At 41.7% G+C, this 23,222-nt stretch overlaps 1 protein-coding gene across 1 annotated transcript in view; it reads right to left on the bottom strand.

Annotated features, from left to right (window-relative positions):
- The window catches only part of TEAD1 (TEA domain transcription factor 1), a gene marked incomplete at its 3' end in the record, with an annotated part of 172,609 nt that extends 150,125 nt beyond the window's left edge, over positions 1-22,484 (bottom strand). The window contains exon 1 of the mRNA XM_080694938.1: positions 22,240-22,484. Coding sequence (XP_080551064.1) covers positions 22,240-22,400 — 161 coding nt within the window. The 5' untranslated portion in view covers positions 22,401-22,484. The remainder of the gene's footprint in view (positions 1-22,239) is intronic.
- Positions 22,485-23,222: the final 738 nt, after the last annotated feature.

Raw genomic sequence — 23,222 nt, 5'->3', positions numbered from 1 at the left:
AACTTACCTCCAAGCCTGATCTTCCATGCTGTACACAATCTCTCTTAAACGGATGAACTTTCATCTTTCCCTTGCCCTTTGGTCTCTGATGTGCTGATCCCAAATGCCCTTCCCCATCCTATCTGCTCTGTTACTCCCACAGCCCCCATGCTGACTCAAGATATCTTCATCTCCTACCAGGAGTATTGCAATGGCAACCGTCTTAATGGGACAGAAGCCTACAGAATGATTCTCTCAAAGAGGAGTCGAATATCCTAAAAGCTCTCCTCCTTTCGTGTGTGTATGTGTGTGTGTGTGTGTGTGTGCGCGCGCGCGCACGCGCACGCGCTACACATAGAAGTTGAAAACCTCAGCTTTTGGTGTTTGTACACACACTCTCTATATAACCCCAGCTCATAAGCCATTCAGTTGCATCAGTCCCTCCAGAGAGCCCACCCTCTAGTTCTGCAAGAATGCTCCCCCACAGATATGTGTTTTCACACCCTTCTACCTTGACCATCTTCCTTCTTACTCTGTCCCTCCTCAGGAATTCAGCCAACTAGTCAGAGCTGTCTTCACAGTACCTGACACTGAAGGGTTATGCATCTTGGCTGCAACACTAAGTAGCAGGTGACCTTGGTGTCAGTGTGTGGTCTAAACACCTGAGAAAAGCTTGCCTGGTTTTCCCCAAAACTGACATGGGAAATTCCCTTCAGAGGAATAACCTCAGAACATGTTCACAGACACCCATCTTAGTAGAGAACCCTCCTTCCTAGTCGTCACATGTTTTCCAAGTTCTAATGGAGGAAACAATGGTAACCAGAATAAGACATCTACAGTGCTGACACCAAGCTTCTACATACCTCAACTTCCAGATTTGAGCCCCAGTGGCTCTTCTGAAGGGACTCACAAAGAGCAAAACTGTGCAGCCTTCAAATGGATGCAGGGAAACTCAGTTTCCAAGGCCCTGCCTAGAAAAAATGCACAGCACCAGAACAAAACCCTGGCCTTTGCCACACAAACACATGCAACTTCTGGCTTAGTGCCACCTGGACACAAAAGCCCTGGCCTTGATCACACTTTTGATGATAATTCTTTTGTGAAGAACATGTGGTTTAGTGACATCTGGATCCTGAGGCCCAAGTTCAAGCACATTCTAAAGGTAAGCAGGTTCAGATGTACTGAGCAGCTTTGAGGTGCCGACTATGTGCTGGACACTTGCATCGTATAGCTCCACTAACCTCCCATCAGGCTCTGCACCTGTTACTGCCACACACAGAGTCAGCCTCTCTCTCACCTGGTATCTGAATTAATACTCAAGTGGCATTCCCCTGCCATACTGTCTTTACCCTATTAAAATGACCTACATGTAAAGGAGGAGATTATTTTTACAACAATAGCTAACATATATTGACCATTTGCAATGAGACAGGCAGAGTACAAAACATACAAACACAGGCACACATGGGCGCATACGCAAACATACTGGCTTTGCCAAGATGTAATTAATGTATGACTCATCATTTAAGGGCTAGGAATGGGCTCAGTGGTAGGGCATCCACCTGGTGTGCATGAAGCCCTAGGTACAATCCCTAGCACGACCAAAATAAAAACCCTTGTTCACTTAAAGTATACAATTGAATGTTTTTTTTTTTAATATTCACAGGATTGTGCAAGCACCTAACAGTTTTAAAATATATTAATTAAGCTGGGCGTGGTGGCACACGCTTGTAATCCCAGCATTTGGGAGGCTGAGACAGGAGGATCTAGGTTCGAGAACAGCCTTAGCTACATAGTGAGGCCTTTTGAAATTCAGTGAAACCCTGTTTCAAAATAAAAAATAAAAAACATGGCTGGGGGTATAGTTCGAAGGTAGAATGCCCCTGGGGGTTCCATCTCCAGTAATATAAATAAATAAATTAATTAATTAATTAATTAATCACCCTAGAAGAAAACTGTACCCATTAGCAGTAAGTCACTATTTTCTCTCAAATCCTCCAGTCTTAGCTAACTACTAATATACTCCCTGTCACCACAGTCAGCCTGTTCTGGACATTTCCCATATATAAGATATGATCTTTTATGACTGTCTTCTTTCACATAGCATATTTTCAAGACATTTATACTGTGACATGTTACTATATCATTCCTTTTTATTGGCAAATAATATTTCATTGTATGGATAGACCACATTTACTTACCCATTCATCAGCTGTTGGGCACTTGGGTTGTTTCCACTTTGGGAACATTCAGAATAATGCTGCTGTGAATATACATGTGCAGGTTTCTATAGAAAACTCTGTTTACACTTCTCTTGTGACATTCGTATGAGTATAGCTTATGAGTATTACAATAACTATGTTGAACTGTCTGAAGAATTATGAGATGACTTTCCAGAGTGGTCATCCCAATCTATCTTTCCACCAGCAAATTATGACGATCCAATTTCTCTACATCCTCCCAACACTTACCATTGTCTACCTTTCTGATTATAGCCAACCTAGCAAATATGAAGCAGCATCTAATTGTGGTTTTACTTTATATATCCCTGAGTTAATAATGTTGAGCATCTTTTCATATGCTTGTGACTATCCATTTATCTTCTTTGAAGAAATGTTTAATCCTATCTTTTGCCTACCTTATAATTGGATTACTTAACTCTTTGCTAGAGTGGTAAAAGCTTCTTACATATTCTAAACTCAAATTGCTGCCAGGTGTGGTGGTGCACGGTTGTAATGCCAGCATTCGGGAGGCTGAGAGAGGAGAACTGCAGTTCACAGACAGCCTCAGCTACTTAATGAGGCCCTTTGCAACTCAGTGAGACCCTGTTTCAAAATAAAAGAATAAAATATAGGACTAGGGGTGTAGCTCAGAGGTAGAATGCCCCCTAGGTTCCATCCTCATTACCACAATAAATGAATAAATGAATGAATGAATGAATGAATGAATGCAAATTGCTTGCTCCATTTTGGATATGAAATGTCCTCTAAAGGCCCATGTATTGAAGGTTTGGTCCCTCTCATGTGCTAATGCGAGGAGGTAGGCCTTTAAGAAGCAGAGCCTAGATGGAGGAAGTTAGCTCATTAGTGGCCTTCCCTTGAAAAGGCTGTCAGGACCCCAGCCACTGCTCCCTGTCTCTCTCTTTACTTCCCAGGCACTGTGAGGTGAACAGGCCTCCTCTGCTCCCACCATGATGTAGTATACTGCCACAGGCCCAAAGCAATAGGGTCAAGTGACCATGGACTGAAACCTTTGAAATCATGAGCCAAAATAAATATTTCTCCTTTTAAAAGTTGATTCTTTCGGGTATGTTGTTACAATGACGAAAAGCTAACACTGCTTATCAGATTTATGATTCAAAATTTTTTCTCCTATTCTACAAGTTGCCCTTTCATTTTCTTGATGAGATCATTTGTATCATAAAATCTTTAAATGTTAATGAAATACCAACTTACCTATTTTTACTTTTATCACTTACACTTTTAATGTCTTATCTAAGAAGCCTTTGGCTATTGACCCCCAAATTTATTGCGTAACACACCCCCTTTTCAGAGAAAAATTACTCGCCCCCCTCCCAGAACTTCTATCGCTCCCTTATTTTTATTCAACATTTTCCCAATTGCACCCAAGGCTACCACCACCCTCCTGAATCATTCCAGAGTTCCCCTTCCCAGGGGGCAGTTTGTTCTCTACAGGGAATATGGCCTGATTCAAGTTCAGAAAGACTTATTTCTATATTTTCATTTAGAGGCTTATGGTACTCTTAGATTTATTTCTATGATCCACTTTTTACTTAATTATGCAAATATGATGTCAGGAAAGAATCTAATTCATTGTTTGCATTAGCTATCCAGTAGTCTCAGCACCATTTCTTAAAAAGATTAATTGTTCCCAACCGGGCATGGTGGCGCACACTTGTAATCCCAGTGCTTGGGAGGCTGAGACAGGAGGATCGCACAGGTTCGAAGCCAGCCTCAGCTACTTATTGAGGCTCTCAGCAACTTAGTGAGACCCTGTTTCCAAATAAAATATAAAATAGGTCTGGGAGTATAGCTCTGAGGTAGAAAAGCCCCTGGGTTCTCAGTACCCCCCACACACACACAAAAGATATTGTTCCCCCATTAAACTTTTTGGGTTTATTTGTTGAAATGTAATTGACCATAATGTGAGGCTTTATTTCTGGATTCTTGACTCTATTCAAATGATGTATATTTCTAATTCATCCCAATACCACATTGTTTTCATTCAGACTATAACTTCATAGTAAGTTTTGAAATCAAAAGGTGGGAGTCTTCCAGCTTTGTTCTTCTTTAATATTGTTTTGGCTCTTCTGAGTTTCCTGAATATCCGTATGTAGTTTAGGATTAGTTTGTCAAATTAATCACCTGGAGTTTTGATAAAAATTGTATTAGATCTATAAGTCAATTGAGCTTGAGCTCACAGAAATCTTAACAACATTAAGTCTTCCAATCCATGAACATAAAATGTCTTTCAATTTATCTATGTATTTATAAATTTCTTTCAACAACATTTATAGTTGTAGTTTAAAAGTTTTGCCTTTTTGTTACATTTATTCCTACTTTTTTTCATGCTACTATAAATGGAACTGCTTTCTTAATTTCATTTTCAGATTATTTTTAAGCATAAAAACATTATTCATTGATCTTATATCTTGAATCTTGCTAAAATTGTCTATGACTTCTAGTAGCTCTTTGTGTTTGTTTTATATTTTAGCTATATAGTTTTACTTCTTCCTTTCCAACCAGAGTGCATTTCTTTTTTTCTTTTTTGGGGTATGAGGATGGAACCCAGGGGCATTCGCCCTCTGAGCTACAACCCCTGGCCTATTTTTTATTCTTTATTTTGAAACAAGGTCTCACTAAGTTGCAGAGGGGCTTACTAAATAGCTGAGGCTGTCCTCAAACCTCGATCCTCGGGTCTCAGCCTCCCGAATACTGGGATTACAAGCGTGCATCAACACGCTCAGCTTCATTTCATTTTCTTGATCAACTGCTCCAGCTAGAACCTTCAGATAATGTTGAATAGAAAGAGAAAGAAGAAATCTTTGTCTTTTTCCTGGTCTAAAGAGGAAAATATCCAGTCTTTTATCAGTAAGTATGATGTTCACTATGAGTTTTTCACAGATGCTCTTTATCAGGTGAGATATACCCTCCTATTCCTAGTTTTCTGTGTGTTTGTATAATGGAGGGTTGCTAGATTTGTCAAGTGTATCAGCATCTACTGAAATGTTAATGTGATTTCTATTATTTATTCAGTAAATACAGTATATTACTTTCATCAATTTTCAGATGTTAAACCAACCTTGCATTCCTGGCATAAATCCCACTTGGTCATGATATGTAATCCTCTTTACATGTGGCTAAATTTGGCTTGTCAGCATTGTATTGAGAACTTTAAATATATACTATTATTCTATACAGTTTATTTCCTTGTTACTTATCTGGTTTTGCTATCAGGGTAATACTACTCTCAAAGAAAAACTTAGTTATGCTCACTATTTTAATATATTATTCTAATGAATTTTCACACCAAATGTTGAGGCACTAATATTTATCCTATTATCAGGTGACAAATGAAGGCTCCAGAATATTATCCATCCATGGTTAAACAACCAGTGAAAGGGCAGAGGAAAATTTAAACCAAGATAGCCCCATTCCCGACCTGTACCATCATAATTAACTTCTTCCTACAGGCCAAATAACCAGCCCATCTAAAAATCAGCCTGTGGTTAACAGGCTAGATGAGCCTGGTAACTCATCCAACTGAACTCCATCACCGTAGTTTACTTAGTTCAACGTTCCACTTTAGTTAATCATTCAGGACCAACAATGTCTGTTATCTTAGAAGAATCAATGGTGGGACTGATTTCCAACATCTAAAACTAAACCCAGAGTCAACACATATACATTCACTGTCACACACACCATTTAAAAACATTTCAAATAAGCGTAAAAACATATTATGTCAGGTATACACTAAGAAAAAAAAATCATCTAAGACTAGATTTCCAGGGATATGTTTTACTACTGCTAATAACTTAGTCTTACTCATTATACCTCAGGGATAGGATCAACACAGTTTATGTTGTAACAGAAACCTACGTTTTGCTTCACCAATAGATTCTTCAAGTTAAGATAATCTGAGGGAAATGACATGGGTTCTCTGTTTCTAACAATGAAATTAAAATAGTTGCCCTATTACTTCATTAGAATGTTGCACACGTGATTAAAAAAATAGTAAGAATGTGAAAACAAAAACCCTCTGGAGACAAAAGATGCACCTACTACCAACAACAACTTCTACCAATTCAAGCATTGTTAAGGGTCTGACATGTGCCAGGTACCCTGCTACAGGCTGGAGGTACAGAGATGTCCAATTCACAGCATTTACCCTTGGAAAGTTCTCCGAGAAGCACAAACACATTAAAACTAAGTCTGACAGTTCTTACTATGATTTGAAAAAGTTTAACCCAACAAGTGCTTTGACAGACGGTTAAATAATATGTTCTAGAAACACAAGAGAGGGAACAAGTACCTCTGCCTATGGAAACCAAGGAAAGTTCCCTAGAGGATGAAGCACCTTTTATTGCAGGGTCTTTAAGTTACAGCCTGAGTTTAGCAGGCAGAATGCAGGACGAAGAGTGTCCCAGACAGAAGGAAGGCCCATTTTCCTTTTTCCGCCATTTACTTGGAACCAAAATACTCTTCCATACTTGCCAGGCATCATGTGGAGACACCAAGTCTTGAGCACCTCATAGTCTGTTTCTGCCACAGAGTTCTGAAGCAGCAGAGATTATAGGCTAGAGCTCAGACTTGGATTCAAACTGACTGTGCCTCAGAGCCTGGCTGGAGCAAGCTCTAGTTGTGTGGCCCTTGGGAGACTCACTCAATTTTCTCTGGCCCATGATTTTTTTTTCCCCCTTCCCTGTGGTACTGGGGATTGAACCCAGGGGTACTCTACCTCTGAGCTACACCCCCAGCCCTATTTTTTTATTCTTTAATTTGAAACAAGATCTCACTAAGTTGCAGAGGGGAGGGCCTCGCTAAGTAACTGAGGCTAGCTGTGAATCTGTGATCCTCCTGTCTCGGCTTCCCAAGTACTAAGATTACAAGCATGTGCCACCATACCCGACCCATAATTTCTTCATATGAAAAAAATAATATAAATGAGTTAATATTAAGTGTTTAGAACAGTAGCTAGGACATTGCAATTACTGGATCAATAGTCATTACTCTGTCCATGTAAGAACAGGCCCTTGTAAGATCATACATTTCAAAAGGCCCCAATGACATGCATCTGTTCAGCCCATTTGACAACTTCCTTCCCATAACCAATGTCCATGGTTGCTATCTAAGGACATATGGGGACTGACAGAATGCTTCCTAATACACATGGTTTACAATCCAAGAAACCTAAACAGCATCTTTCATAATCAGGATGGTATCACTAATGCATTTTGTGTGTTGCTGTGAAACAGAACACACAAGGACACATCTCAGTATAAAGACTGCAATAACAGTTGAATAAACATGCAATCCGATACCTCACATCTGGCATGTCACCCTGCCTAACACCTTTGTCACAATCAAATATATTTAAGGCTGGAACTACTTTATAGGTACAAATGTCTTTATCAGGACATAAGCTTGCACCAAACCTCTCTCAATAAAAGCAATCATAAATCTCTTCTAAGCTGTCACGGAAGCTACTGTGCTTGTAATAGAACCATTCATCCAGGAGACAGTTGCCAAAGCTCATCTCAACACAATAGCCAACAAGTCACAGCACAGAGGCAGGCCTAGGGAAGAGGTCATGCAAGAATGACTAACCGGTCTTTTGTGAATGGCTAAAAACTCAGCTTATTAGCATATGTTAAATATTACCCTAGAAGCTGCAAAGCTTTGGGGTGATCAATTATATTTCCTTTAGAGCAGTCTCTGTTTCAGTAGTCTATAAGTTCCTCTGGCTTTTGCAAAAAGAAAAAGAATGGTGTTTTACAGAAAATTTTCAGCTAATGACCAATTTCACAACCTGTGAAAAGGGCTGCAAAGCTATAAAGAAATTTTTAAATAGATGAATGTCCTAGGCAGCAGGTTTTACTGTCACACCGCTCAAACTGTGTTCTGAAAGTCCAAGAGAGAAAATAATACATGCTATAGGAAGAAGCTTTCAAAAGAATAATGCCCATCTGGACTTTTTTAAAGAACAAATTTGACTTTCTTATTTACCTAGAATTGAAGCATTTGAAGAAAGGGAAGGCGGGCAGAGGGAATAATCTGCAGGTTTGAATAACAGAAATGTCAAGTAAATGTAACACATCTGTGATGAAATATAATTAATGATTATGATCAAATGAGAATTTGTGGCACACTATGCAGTCCTCCAGAGTGTTTTCATACTCTAAACCACCTACATCTCCCCAAAGGAGGTACAAGTAAGAGATCACTTGCCAAGGATCTGCTACAAAGAATATCATGGTGAACAGAAAAGCTGCCAGCATTTTTAGAAGAGAGTCCCCCAACCTCTAGGAATAAGCCATGACCACTCTCAAGTACAAGATGAAGGGTATGGCTAGGCAGAGATGTGGCTCCTGCTTGCTTTTTTGTGCTGTATATCCCTAGACATTTGAGAATGGATGTGAACATTTCCCCTTCTCTCTCCTGTTACTATTTTACCCGAAGCATGATTTTAGAGTAATGTGACGGTAGCCGGGCACAGTGACACACACCTGTAATCCTAGTACTCGGGAGGGTGAGAAAAGAGGATCACAGGTTTAAGACCAACATTCAGTAACTTAGCACAACCATTTCAAAATAAAAAAAAGGGCAGGGGGTGTAGCTTTGAGGTAGAACACCTCTATGTTCAATCCCCAGTACCACCAAAAAATAAAAGAAGAATACTGTGACTGTTAGTGTGGACCACTGACTGACAGACTCAAGTGGCCAGGGCACCTGTTGAACTCCCAGACCAATGTACTGAAACCTATAATAAGAACCCTGTTTTGCTTCTCTGCCCAAGCACGGCCACTGTGACCACCTGTCCCCCATGCTTGGGACCCGAGCCACCCCCACGTGGAAGGGAGAGCTGCTCTGTAAAGCCCAGCCTCTTGCCGGTGACCCTGTGGCTCCCCCGCTCTGCCCCCAGTGACCCCACACTGTAGCAGACCCAAGCAATATGGCTGGCTCTGTCATTCTTGCTATTTTCCATGTTTTTCTTTAATGAGTAGTTCTTACTCGGAGGGAAAAAAAACCAACTTGACAAAAATATTTTTTTCCTGGTTCCAAAAGTAACATTATGTTAGCTACAAAAAAAAAAAAATTCTATTAATACAGAGACCTATAACAGAAAAGAAGTCTTCTATGACCTTATCTCCCTGTGGCAACCACATTTAATATGTAATAAATGCCTTCAAAATTGTTCCTATATCCCTACTCACACCATGCATTTGTAGATTTAAATTTACCAAGCTGAATGTTCTCTAAGATAGCTGTTCTACTTAAGCTTACCTAGCATGCCCAAGGCCCTGGGATCCATCTCCAGCAACACACACACACACATACTCACACTTACACACAAACAATAATAACAACAAAAATCCACACACTTTAAAACCTTTCCTATCAATAGAATAGGATACAAATAAATAATAACAAGCAATAACAAATTAGAGCCACACTCATGTGAAATTGAAGGCCAAAGCTACAGAGGAGAGAGGACATGAGGCTCTAGAAATGGGGATCAGTGGAGGAAGAACAGAGAAATGCTATGAGAATTCAGGGCTGTGCTGCTGACAACACAAAAGTCCCATCCCTCTGTCTGCCTCTTGTATACTTCAGAGAGCGGCTGCTAAGGGGCTTGCCATTCCTCTGCCCTGCAACAGGCCCCAACTGGTCCCTTCCATCATCTGTGACACTGATCCGTAAGTCTGCCCTGGATCTCCCAGCTGCTCCCACCTTTTGACAAAAACACTAAGAAAGAAGGGTACAGTTCAATTCCTCCCTTAGCACCCCTCTAAATCAGAAAGCTTAATCCTATCTGATGGCGCCAACATTTTACTTCCTACCTTTCCAACAGGCCTTGAGCTGGCCTGTTACCATTTTCAAAATTTAGTCCAAAACATGTTTTGCATACATCATGGCATTTTCTCTCAACATTACTAGAGGTAGAAAAATACATTGATCTTGCACTGTTCTACCAATGACAGCAACAAGACACAAAATAGCATCTACAACTGGCCCAAGGACATGTCACAAGTATAGTGTGGGACCAGTAAAGAGTTTGAGATGAGGACAAAAAATGGTAGCATTTACTTTTGACCCCTAAATTCCTTCTATCCCACTGTTCTACCACCTGCTTTTTACTAGATTCATACAGTTCTATCACTACTACTCCTTTTTTTCCATTTAGAGCCACAGACCATATCCTTCTTAAAGTCCTTCAATATCTGGGTTGCTTATTTACAAATTCAATTCACTACTATAAACACCAACATCAAAACGATTAACCAACCCGATGCTGATGAGCCTCATGTTGCTTTATTTCCTCATCTCGAATGGCCATCGCCCACATTCACATTGCTTGACCACATTCATGGCCACACCTCGAAACTCATCACTTGAAATCTCTCCATCTCCAATCTCAGAGGCTGCCTCCCTCTGCATGACCACAGCTTCTGGCCCTGCCACCTCTCCTACACACAGCACACCCGTCACTAGCCCCCCACCTCACGTTGTCCTTCCACACACAGAAACTCATGCAACCATACTCTAGCTCCCTAGCTCTGACACTGTCAAACTATGAATAAAAATGGTAGTGCCAGTGAAATTAAGAAATCATTTATTCATAGCAATGGGCTCCCTCAAAAGTAACACTCTCCACCTTATCCAAAAAATTCAAAATGGATCATAGATTTCAAAGTATAACGTAATGCTATATAACTTCTAGAATAGAACACAGGAGAAAATCTTTGGAACCTAGGGCTAGGAGGTAAGTTTTTAGACTGGACACCAAAAGCACAATCCACAAAAAGTAAAGCTGATAAAATTTCATAAAAAATAGAACTTTTATCCTGTTAAAAGTTCTGCTCTGCCAGGCAATGGTGATGCACGCTTGTAATCCCAGCATTCAGGAGGGGGAGACTGGAGGATCTTGGTTCATGGACAGCCAACCTAAGCTACTTAGAGAGGCCCTTTGCAACTCAGTGAGACCCTATTTCCAAATTATATAAAGACTAAAAACACAGGACCCGGGGTATAGCTTGGAGGTAGAATGCCCCTGAAAAAAAAAAATCTGCTTCACTAAAGGTCTTTTGCTTTAACCCATGAGAAAAGGATAAAAAGATAAACTGCAGGTAAGAAAAATATTTGCAAACACATTCCACAAAGCACTGGTATTTAGAATAAAGAATTGCCAAATCTCAATCGCAAATGCATAAATACTGTACTGACAAAAGCAATGAACAGGCATTTCACTGAAGAGGATGTACAGATGGCAAATAAGCACATAAAAAGATGTTCAACATCATTAGTCACCAGAGAAATGCAAATTAAAGCCACATGAGATAGATACACACCTATCACAATGGCTAAAATAAACAACAGTGACAATACAGCAAAATAGTGAGGATACAGCGAAACCTGAGTGTAGCTGAGAATGTAAAATGGTACAGCCAGCCTGGAAAATAGCTGGAAAGGTTAACAACAACAACTAAGTATACAAATACTGCATGACTTATAATATACAATATACAATCTTGGAAACTTATCCAATGGAAATGAAAACAGGTTCATACAAAAGACCACTTATGAAACGACCAAAACTGGAATCCGCCCAGATGCCTTGAAACAGGTGAGTGGTTAAACAACCTGTGGTATAAACATCCTGGACTGCTACAGCAACTTAGATGCAGCAACTTAGATGAATCTCCAGGGAGTCGTGCTGAATGGAAGGCAGCCAATCCCAAAAGGTTACCTATGATTCCATCTACAGAACATGTTTAAAATGACAAACTTTTAGAAATGGAAGACACGTTAGGTTTCCAAGGAGTTAGGGAAAAGGTAGGAGAGTCAGGACAGGCTTCGGTAGAGTTCTGAACAAGCAACTGCAGGGATCCTTGTGATGCTGGAACTGTTCTGTGCTGTGTGTTGGCAGACATATGAACCCACAAAGGGATGACACTGTATACAATTTGATACACATATATAAATGAGTACAAGTAAAACTGGGAAAAGCTGTTTAAGTTCAGTAAGTTGTATTGATGTCAGTGTCCTGGATGTGGTATTGCACAATAGTTCTGCAAAATGTTAACCACTGCCAGGCGTGGTGGCGCATGCTTGTAATCCCAGCATTCGGGAGGCTGAGACCAGAGGATCGAGGTTCGCGGACAGCCTCAGATACTTAGTGAGATCCTCTGCAACTCAGTGAGACCTGGTTTCAAAACAAAGAATAAAAAACAGGGCAGGGGGTGTAGCTTGGAGGTCGAATGCCCCTGGGTTCCATCCCCAAACCCGCAAAAAAAAAAAAAAAAAAAAAAGTTAACCACTGGGGGAAACCAATATAAATTTCTTTGTGCATTATTTTTTTACAATTGCATGTGAAACTACAATTATCTCAATAAAATTTTCAATAAAAAATGAGAAAATAATGGTCTTCAATTTCCCATGGGCCTTTTATTGCTCAGCAATTCTTTTGCTCACCCCATCCATCTAGATCCCATTCTCCATAATGTCTGTAATAAGCCCACTCTAGTTTCAAAAGCCTGTAAGTCCACCTCAGCCCATGTGGCCTTAATCTTCATCTGAAGAAAGTAACCATTAGTCCCTCCCTCAGCCTTCCCCCCATCTTCTTCCATTATGTTTTAGGGCAAAAGAAACCTACCTCCCCGTAAAGTCATTTCTGGATTTTGCTCCATCAAATATATCCACAATTCACAAGTCCCTCTCCCCAGCTGACCAAATGGCTATGTCTCACCCATGTCTGAAAGTAAATCTTTTCTTGTTATGCCTTTTAAGATATCTCCTTCCAGGGCATGGCCAAGACCCTCCAAAAACCAGGCCATTGTAATATTCCTTCTCAACAGAGAAGAAAGACAAATGAGACGAAGCAAATATAGTAAAATTCCTGCACCCAAATCTTATAAAGACTATTTCTAAAGTTTAGTCTCATTCTCTGCTCATTTGGTTTGGTTTTTACCAACTCTTAAAAATCTGGTCCTATCTGCTTGGCCCCAGACTGCTGCCCTGCACTGTTATTCTCAAACTTGGCCAATTACCCAAATTACTCAGGGAGCATTTGCAAATACAGTTTCCCAGGACAGACTCCCAGAAATTATGAGTTACCATGTGTCTTGTCTTTTTTCTTTCTCTTTTCGTGATCCTGGATTTTGAGCCCAGGAGCTATCTATCCCAGAGTTAGTCCACAGCTCTATTTTACTTTTTACTTTGAAACAAGGTCTTGCTAAGTTGCTGAAGTTGGCCTCAATTCTCTTGTCTCAGCCTCCCAAGTAATGGGATTATAGGCATGCACCATGCCCAGCTATGACTTGTCTTCTTTCTAAAGCCCCTCAAGTGCTTAGGTTGATGAGGTCAGGCACAGAGAAGCACTGACCCATCTCCTTAGTTTCTGAAGAAGGCGAACTCTTTACTCTTCCCACCATAATAGACATTTATCTTAAAATCCATGATAATTTTGCCCGTGATAAATTGTGAGCCTGGGTAACACAGGTCATTATCACCCATGCTCACAGCTTTAAAGATCAATTCTTCCATAGTGAATGCCCAAAAGCCCCTGTGTCTCCAACCTGGCTCAGCTCCAGCCATGAATTTCTAACTCCCTGTAGGACAGGCCCATGTGGATGGGTGCCCAGTACCTCATGCACATGACAAAACTCAGCTCCTCATTCTTCTCCTCTCTCAAACCTGCTTCTCCTGTCTCTACTCCCCATTTCATTTAATAATCCACCAACCTCCATCACCCAGGAGTGGAACCCTGAAATCAGAATTCCTCCTTCTCTTTCACAAATCGCATCTGGTTGGGTAGTTCTACAGGTTCCATCTATGAAACTTCTTCCTCCCACTGGTCCTGCCAGCACCCCAGGGTAGGCTCATGATCGCCTACTGGACTATTGCGATAGCCACCTAGCTGTTTTCAAGCCTGCAGAGCTGGCTTTGTAAAAACAGGCTGAATCACATTGTCTCTCCCACAACAATGCAATGGCTTCCTTCTGCCCTCAGAATCAGCACCAGACACCTTGGCATGGCTCAGAGACCCATCATGACGCAGTGCCAGGCCCATACTGCTCCCTCTGGGACATGCCTCATTTCTATACACAACAGAACAATGCCTTTTCAGGCTTTGTGCCTTCACCATAATGCCTTTCCCTTCTCTTTCTCCCTACCAGAAAGAGTTTGAATCTGGGCTTCAGGAATTATCTAGACTCTCCATGCAATAATCCTATAACTGCATACAAATATGCACTTTTCTGGGAAGAGAATTCTCAACCTTCTAGTGATTCTCAAAGGGCTCTATACTCCAAAGGAAGTTGGTTTTTTGTTTCGTTTGGGGGTTCTGGGAATGAAACCCAGTGAGCATTCTACCTTCAAGCTACATCTCCAGCCTTATTCTTTTTTTTTTTTTTTTTTGGGGTGGTGGTACTGGGGTTCCTGGAAGCCCTTCTACCTCCGAGCTATACTCCCAGACCTATTTTTTATATTTTTATTTGGAAACAGGGTCTCTTAAGCCAGTGCGGCTGGCTTCGAACCTGCGCGATCCTCCTGTCTCTGCCACCCAAGCACGGGGATTACAAGTGTGCGCCACCATGCCCGGCTTATTCTTTTATTTTGAAACAAGATTTCACTACGTTGAAGATGGCCTGCCTCACTTTGCTAGCCACAAACCTGCAATCCTACTGTTTCAGCCTCCCAAGTACTGGGATTACAAGCATGCACCACCACACCTGGCTTTCCAAAGAAGTTTAAAAACCACTTTCCCAAAGTTCAAAGTTAGACCAGGTAAGTGTCTGTCCCTGAATCTGATATGAACCCATTCTCAAAGAGACACACATGAATTCCCCAAGCATAAATCATCAGTTATTGCTGCTCTACCACTAAACTCTACATATCTATAGTACAAAATACAGTTCCTTCCATATAGATATTCTAGTTAGCTTTGTTGACTGGCTTGGTTGCACATGTCAGCTCCACAATTTTTCTGTTGTGTCAGAACTAGGAACTTGATCTTGCTAAGCCTCAGCTTCCTCAGCTGTAGGATGGGGATAAGCACAGCACCTTTATCACTAGGTTATGAGGAAGAAACAAGATAAAATAGTCTAAAGCAATCAAATAGATTCTTTTTTTTTTTTTTTTTTTTTGCTGAAGGGGTTGAACCCAGGGCTATTCTACCTTTGAGCCTCCAACCTTTTCACTTTTTATTTTGAAATAGGGACTCACTATGTTTCTGAGACCCTTGCTAAATTACTGAGGCTGGTATTGAACCTGCCGTCCTTCTGTCTCTGTCTCCCAAGGACTGGGGTTATAGGTATGCGACACCACACGCAGCAGATTATCCATTTTGATTATTTTCTATCTGTTGTTCCCACTCACAGCCAAAGCACAGTGTGGGCCCTCAATAAATGATTTATAAAAGCCTATCTTCCTGAATGCCAAGGCTCATCCACTGCCACAGCAAAACCATTAAAAAGTATACCATGTAGCTGGGCGTGGGGGTGCATGCCTATAATGCCAGTATTTAGGAAGCTGAACCAGGAGGATCGAAGATTCAAGAACAGCTTCAGCAAGTAGTGAAACTCTCAGCAACCTAGTAAACCCTATTTCAAAACAAAAATAAAAATTAGGCTAGGGGAAGAAGATTGTAGCTCAGTGTTAAAATGCCCCAGGGTTCCATACCCAGTATGACAAATAAATAAATAAATAAATAAGGCTGGGGGTGTGAGTTTGAGGTAGAATACTCTGGGCTCAATCCCCAGTACTAGAAAATAAACAAAGTATACCTTTGCTAATAACTTTGCATTCTTGTTCTGTTTCATCCCTTCTGACCAATTCCTGTACCATCTTTAATTGGCTATTTTTTTACTCAGATTGCACAAGAACCAACACCTTGTATATAAACCTTTGCATGCCCCCCACACATTAAGCTTCCTAATCAAAATGCCAATGATGCTGCCTTTGCTATTTTTGCAGGAACCAAATTATTTCAAAATCCCCCATTACTCATCTGTTCTGAGGATTCCAGAACTAACCCTTGTTCTCCTATTGTCCCTGTGTGAAGGAGAAATCCTTTCTGCCCCTTGAACTAACATTTGCCAACACATATTGCAAAAGACAGGGCTCTTCCTTTTTAATCTAAAAAAACAACAAAATAAACACTTCTCTTTTGCTCTCCCCCTTTCTGGCCAAGACCTCTAACAGTGGAGACCCTCAGGGCTCAAAGGTTTCATCACCAGTCTTTCTCCATTTTTGCCAATAATTCATTTCAGGAGTGTTTATGTTCAGCAAACATTACTGACATCTTCTGTATCCCAGGCCCAGCAGGAGATAGACACCCGCTTTGCTTCAGATAGCTTCCAGCCCATTCAAGGAGCAAGTCTTTCTGACTTGCTCAAAAACAAGTCAGAAAGAAAGGGGAAACTAAAGATGCCACACAATCATTCTCAGACAGAGAACTAGGAAGAACTTGTTCAGCTCAGGCCCCCTGGATCATTTTCCTGAGGGCTGGAAACCCTGCAGGGCTTGGGTTCTCTAGCCACTTTCCCACTAGGGCCTCTGGGGCACCACAGACAGCCAAGTCCTAATCCTTAGAAGCAGGCTGAGAGAGTGCACTTGTAGGACAGCAGAGTTCTTTATGACCTTAGTCAGTTCCCAGGACCAGGAGGAGCCTGGGGCCTACTAGTCTCAGCTGCTTTGGCTGCACAGATTGACTAGCATATACTTGTGTTCACTGGTGTGCACTATCCTTTTGTGGTCCTGGTCAGTTCTACCGCAGTTCACTAAAAAGCCCCCTTCCTTTGTGTGTCTTGTGCTCCTGTGAAGGGACAATTGCAAGGCCCAGGGTCCCCTGGCTAGCAGGACACAGGTCAGCAACTGGGGAAAGCTGGCCCACAGACCCTTTCCTCCTCACAATCCAGCTCTCTAAGACTGATCAGGAGGCCTGACATCCCAAGAATAAAGGGTTCCTTTCTGGACCAGTCCTGCGCAAGGACACTAAAGACATCTGCCACTGACAAGCACTTACTCTGTCCAGACAGCTTGTAGGATCCTAGGGCACTAGAACCTTCCAGACATCTTTCTGGCCACTGTCAGGGCCAGCCTTGTGATCTGTGACCCTCCCTGCTGTGTTATATGAGATGCTTTCTTTCTGCCAGCATTAAACTAGGTGTCCTGGACTTTGATAGCCAAGAACAGACTTCAAAAGGCTAAGTGGAAGGTGACCATCTTCAAAGAGCCCTCAGACTGCTCAGAAATCTTTGGCGCATGGCCCTGACCTCGGGTCAGTTTCCTGCAAATAAACTTGTGGCCACTCCATGAGGGCAGGGACTCTGTCTGTCCCTGCCATCACCATGACAACCCAGACCCGGAATACAGCTGGTGCTCAATACTAACTTGCTGAGTTAATGTGCAAGGACCTCTATGAAGGCTAGACAAAAGCATAGTGGAAAGAGTCCAGGCTTTGGAGCCAGAGAGACCTGGAATTAAAACCTCCTGGTTTATACCATTCATATTGGCCCAGCACAAGCCACTCTACCCACCTCAGCCTCTTCATCTGTAGGTGGACACCATAATTCCAAACCCAGCTCATTCGTTAGAAGCAGCAGCCAGGAATTACATGTATAAATTTAGCATTTTATAAGACAGAAGCATTTCTTTCAGTTCTTAAACATTAATTTAGGTCTTTCGAATGCCAGGTACTATTCAAACACTGTAAGGGGAAGTGGAGTTTTTAAGATCACAATTAGTTCTTTTAATTTTTGCAAAAATCCTATAAAGTGGGATCTATTTAACCCTCCTTTGCAGCTGGAGAAATCAAAACCCCGAGAGAGAAGTAAGGCAATTTGCCCTAAACCTGTTATCTAGAAGTACAGGGCCAGGAGTTATATTCATTACAAAGCCCAAACTGTTAAGTGCTACATTCTTTTGCCTCTATAGCATACAATCAGTCAAAGTTGGTTTCTGCCCAAACCATAGTTTGTTTATGGGGAATATCTGACCACACTGCAAGACTGGTATTTTTAATTACAAAATAAACTGATCCAGGTATTCTTGCTTTCAACTATGGTCTACTCCCATGAAATCCAATTTTAGAGAAGTCTGTTGACTAAGAACTCTCCTCTTTTCTTGTCCTCCTGTTATCGCCTCCCTTATTATCTACCAGAAAAATAAATACACAGCTATGTAAAAATAAGAACTACAAGAGGAAAACAGACACAGAAAAAGAGAGAAAGCCCACAGAAATAAACATTTGTGCCCTTAGGAATAAAGTCAAAAGAGGCCTTATCCCTCTTCAAATAATCTACAAGGACTAGTGTCTACACATTTGGGAGCCCAAGGCAGAAGCTATCTATCTGTACAGAGACCAACTACATAAAGTCCCAGCTCTCCTGAAAACCAAGGTAACAGAAAAAAATTAAGCCATCTCCTCCAATGGATGAAACTTCATAAAAAAGAAAGCCTTCCTTTCTTTCCCTTTGAGATTGCATTTGCTCTAGTGCCAACCATGAAGGAAATTTCATTACCAAAATAAATCACTTGACCTTGCTTCTCCAATGGCTCAGAATTAGTGGCATTACAAAGCAGTCTACAAATGCGCAGAAATACTGGAATAACCTCCTCAAGGAAAGAAACACTGGGTAGTTCACCACTAAAAGACATTAAATTATTCTGATTTTACTACATAGAATTCCAAATACTTTTAATATTTTTATTTTTAAAACCATCACAGAAAAAGTACACTCTTAGGACCTTAGGAATTCCTCCTTCCTGGTCTGGTTTATGTCCTGATTCATGTGCATACAATGGGGAACAGGCCAGAAGCCAAGGAACAGTAGCTCTGGCCCCACACTGCTCACATGACTCCACCCCCAAGTGGCTAGGATCTTGAACCAATCTCCTTTCAGTCCCAGAGAGGCAGGTCTCAGGTAATTCCTTTGAAGGGATCCAGTCTCTACTACCTATGGCCCAGCTAACCACCATGATTCCCTTCCAAGGGAGTAGTAGAAGCTCTACCAAGCAGATCAAAGACTTGAATGGGGATGTTTTCTCCCCTGGGAGGTGGGAATGGCTACAAGGTCAGGGCAGCAAATCCATGTCTTGCACCCCATTAAGAAACTCTACAAGCTGTGTACTCTGCCTGCCAAAAAACCCACAACCAATAAGACTGTTCTTCCCAAACAAGTTATAATTTCTAATGTTGCTCATTCAAAAGGACTGCCTCATTTTAAATAAGGTTGGCCACCAACACATCCAATAAATGTATTGGTGACTTACAGAAAAAGAATCCATATGTCAAGACCATGTGTACTCAGGAAGCCCTCAAAATCCAAGTTATCCCACTGCTAAAGACATGTTCCCATAGCCAGCACCACATTTGCAAAAACTGAGCACCATGTTTTCAGTAACTGGTTCTTTTGTTGAGATGTAAGTACTGAAATCACATCATCATAAAATGGAAAAGCCCTTAGCCTGGTATGGTGGTACACATATGAAATCATAGCACTTGGGAGGCCGAGACAGGATGATTGCAGATTCAAGGTCAACCTCAACAACTTAGCAAGGCTCTCAGCAAATTAGTGAGACCCTGTTTCAAACTAAACATAAAATAAGGCTGGGGTGTAGTTCAGAGGTAGAATGCCCCTGGGCTCAATCCCCAGTACTGGGCAGAGGGGGAGTGGTGTCCAAAGGACCAAAAGATATCATCTATTTTACCATCTCTCCATTTTTTATTTTTTTTTAATTTATTTTGTGTGTTTGTGGTGCTGTAGACTGAACCCAGGGACATTCTATCTCTAACATACACCCCCAGCCCTACTTTTTTTTAAAGGAAAAAGGGTCTTGCTAAGTTGATGTAAGCCTCACTGAACTGCTGAGGCTACCTTCAAACCTACAATTCTCCTGTCTCAGCTTCTTAAGTACCAGAATCATGGGCATAGATCACCATGCCCAGCTTTACCATCTTTTTTTTAATGGAAGAAAACTTTGAAACCAAAAACCAGAGTAAAACTGTTCAAATTCATTGGTGGCAGAAGAATTCAAATCCAAAGCTTTTCACTGTTCACCTCCTAGCCTGATATCTTAACCAACAAGAGTTCTTACAGTTATTTTCACATAAAAATATTTCAATTTTTATGACTGAGTTATAGGCAAAGTAACTGAATCTACCAAGACTGCTAACTAAAAAGTAAACTGCAATGGAGAACAAAACAAAACTGGAGTTGACAAATATTAACTTTTGTTCTGAATTATGTTCTCAGCCCTGAAACCTCATTCTGGAAAAGGCAGTGCCTCTTCTTAATATTCCTGGGAAGACCTAAAGTACACTAGTCATTTTCAACCAGGATTTCCCATCCTGTGCCATTATTGCAAATTAAAACAATTTCTAGGTAAATAAGTGGGAGATGCATGAAGTAGTATCCTGAAGCTATCTTTGACAACACATAATAAAGCCATCTTCAAAGAAGACTCAAAGATTAAAGTGCTTTTCTCTGCCTTGTTTGGGGGGGGGGGTCTTCAGGTATGAAGACAAACAAGCCTCTGAGAACAAATAGCCAGGCTGAGGAAGCAGAGCCTTAGAACATCCATGGTTCTGACACCTTCTACCTACAGTGGCTGAAGGATTCATACTGGTCCGTTTCACTAAATATGAAGCTACTTTGGCTACAAAAGACTTTATGAGAGCCTGAAAAACAAATGTCGAAGGTCTCTGCATGGCAGGCAGAGCAACTCCAATGCTGTAGAAAGCAAAATTGCCCTTGTTTCCATTACATCATCCAAGCTTCAGGGGGAGGGGGAGGGGAGGGGCACAGCTGGTGGCAGCTGCACCACCATCTGCTTTCTCCTTGGCAGTGTGCAGGAGCTTGAGCTGCACAGCCTCCTACAGCTCCTGACAGAGGAAGCACGGGATTAAAGGTACAACACCCTGTTACCAAAAGGAGTTCAAATTATGTAGAAATAAATCACTCCCACAATAAGTTAACAACCTCAGGTAGGTTGCTGATCTGGTTTTCTCTGTCTGAGTTTAGGTGATTTGTTTCCAACTCTTTAGACTCAGCTACAGTGCAAACTCTTTCCACTCAACTTGCCCAATTAGACAAGCACAATGTCCAAGCAACCACCTGCCATTTGCTTCCCCAAAGGTAAGTAGCCAGCAAGTGCAGGTCCACAGCTGGAAGAATGTGCAGGAGGGGGAGGGGGGGAATACCCAAGCTTGGCAAGTGAGCCTCAGACTAATGGATGGGTACTTGCTGCTGCCTTTGGTATCCTAAGCCATCTGGTTAACTGGGTCTCGCCCTCCTCACAGTCTTGGAATTTCCTTTAGAATAAGTGCAAGGTGTCCCCTGGAGAAGATTAGACTGGCAAGAGTAGCTGAGGTCAGTGCCTCATCCAGCAATTCAACTGCAAACTGGCAGCAAAGATGAGAGTGGGTGGTGGTTCAGGGGTCTGATCAGGGCCATGTGTTTGTATTTGGCCTGTACAGGGTTGTTGGGAAAAAAAGGGGGGGGGGGCCTTTGTAAATTGAGATTTCATATACACATCTAGATTATTGGCTCTTTGGGAGAAAAAGGTTCAAAAGATTTGGTGGCAGCCGGCTCCATCATGTTCCCCTGTGGCCCTAGTTATCAGGAGCCAAACGGCACCACTCCTTTTACACTGAAGATACATACTGAAGGACCTGTGTTCTACATACTGAAGGGCTTGTCTTCACCACATGGTATCTACATACACCACTGCAACTACCTACATACACAACTACCTTCATACCCACCTGGACCTCAAGTGCTTCTAATATAACATCACTGAGCATGTAGAAGAAAAGCACAGTGAACAATCTCCCAGTGGTCCTTCACTGACATTCCTCCTCAGTTCCGACTTGGTTACCTGGATAACCAACTATAATCCCACAAAGATCACTCAACCTGATATAATAGATGGGTCCCACTAAAAGGCCAGCAGCTCAATTTATCTCCGACCACAACAGCTGGTTGTGGCACTTTGGGGGAGCATTCCAAGCCACTTACCATACATCTTGCCTTCATCTGATAAGATGATTTTCCTCCTCCCGCATGGTGGGTAGATAGCCAGGGCCTCCTGAAAGCTCTGCTCAATGTCGGGGCTCCAGACCCCTTCCGCATCGTTGTCAATCGGCTTATCTGCAGAGTCACTCATCCTCTCCATGTTTTCGGCAGGGCTCTCGCTGCCGCTCCAGCTGCTGGGCTCAATTTTGGCGGTTGGATTTTCCAAGCCGAAGCCTGGAGCCTTTTCAAGAAGATAAATCTAAAAGGGAAGGGGGAGAGAAAAAAAAAAAAAAAAACACAGAAAATGGCATAAGGACATGTACCACAAGCATATTGTCCTTACTGATTCTACTGCAAGTTTTTCAGGCACCATCTCTGCTTAGAAAATAACCCCTAGAAGAGAATACAAGACTTTGAGATCCAAAGGGCTTCTGCTCTCTATGCAGCATGTTAAATGTTCATTTAGAAATAGAGAGGAGGAAATGTTTACCCTAGAACAGCACTCATTTGGAGTTGCAAGTTGTAAGGATTCATACAGAAACTATTTGCTAAGTGACTACTATCTACCAAGGGGACTTTGCTCAATGATAGTCAAATCTTCATAGCAGAACAAACTGTTTATAAGAAAATAAAGTAAAATAAAAGATGTCAGTCTTGCTGTAGCAACTGGCATGATAACTGAAATGTCAAACCATCTCAGTGAGATCACCAATATGCAAGATGGCAGGCAGTAGGAACAAGATGGGAAAGAGGAAGACGATTCTGTGTTATTAAAATTACTCGCCCTGCTGCATCAGCAATGCCAGGTGACCTGGAGCTATGGCACTGATCTTGGGTGCTCTTTCCCCTCTATAGTCAGGTCCTTTTGCTGCTCTCATCTCCCAAACTGTATCCCTAAAGCAAGAACTAAGTCTTCCCCATTCCTGACTTTCCTGCAACACCATCACAAGTACCTTCCACACAGGTGCAAGCATTCCACATC

The sequence above is a fragment of the Muscardinus avellanarius genome, assembly GCF_963383645.1.
Source record: "Muscardinus avellanarius genome assembly, chromosome: 1".
Taxonomy (NCBI): Eukaryota; Metazoa; Chordata; class Mammalia; order Rodentia; family Gliridae; genus Muscardinus; species Muscardinus avellanarius.
The sequence above is the reverse complement of the archived record's forward strand: the minus strand, read 5'-3'. Positions and strand labels throughout refer to the sequence as shown.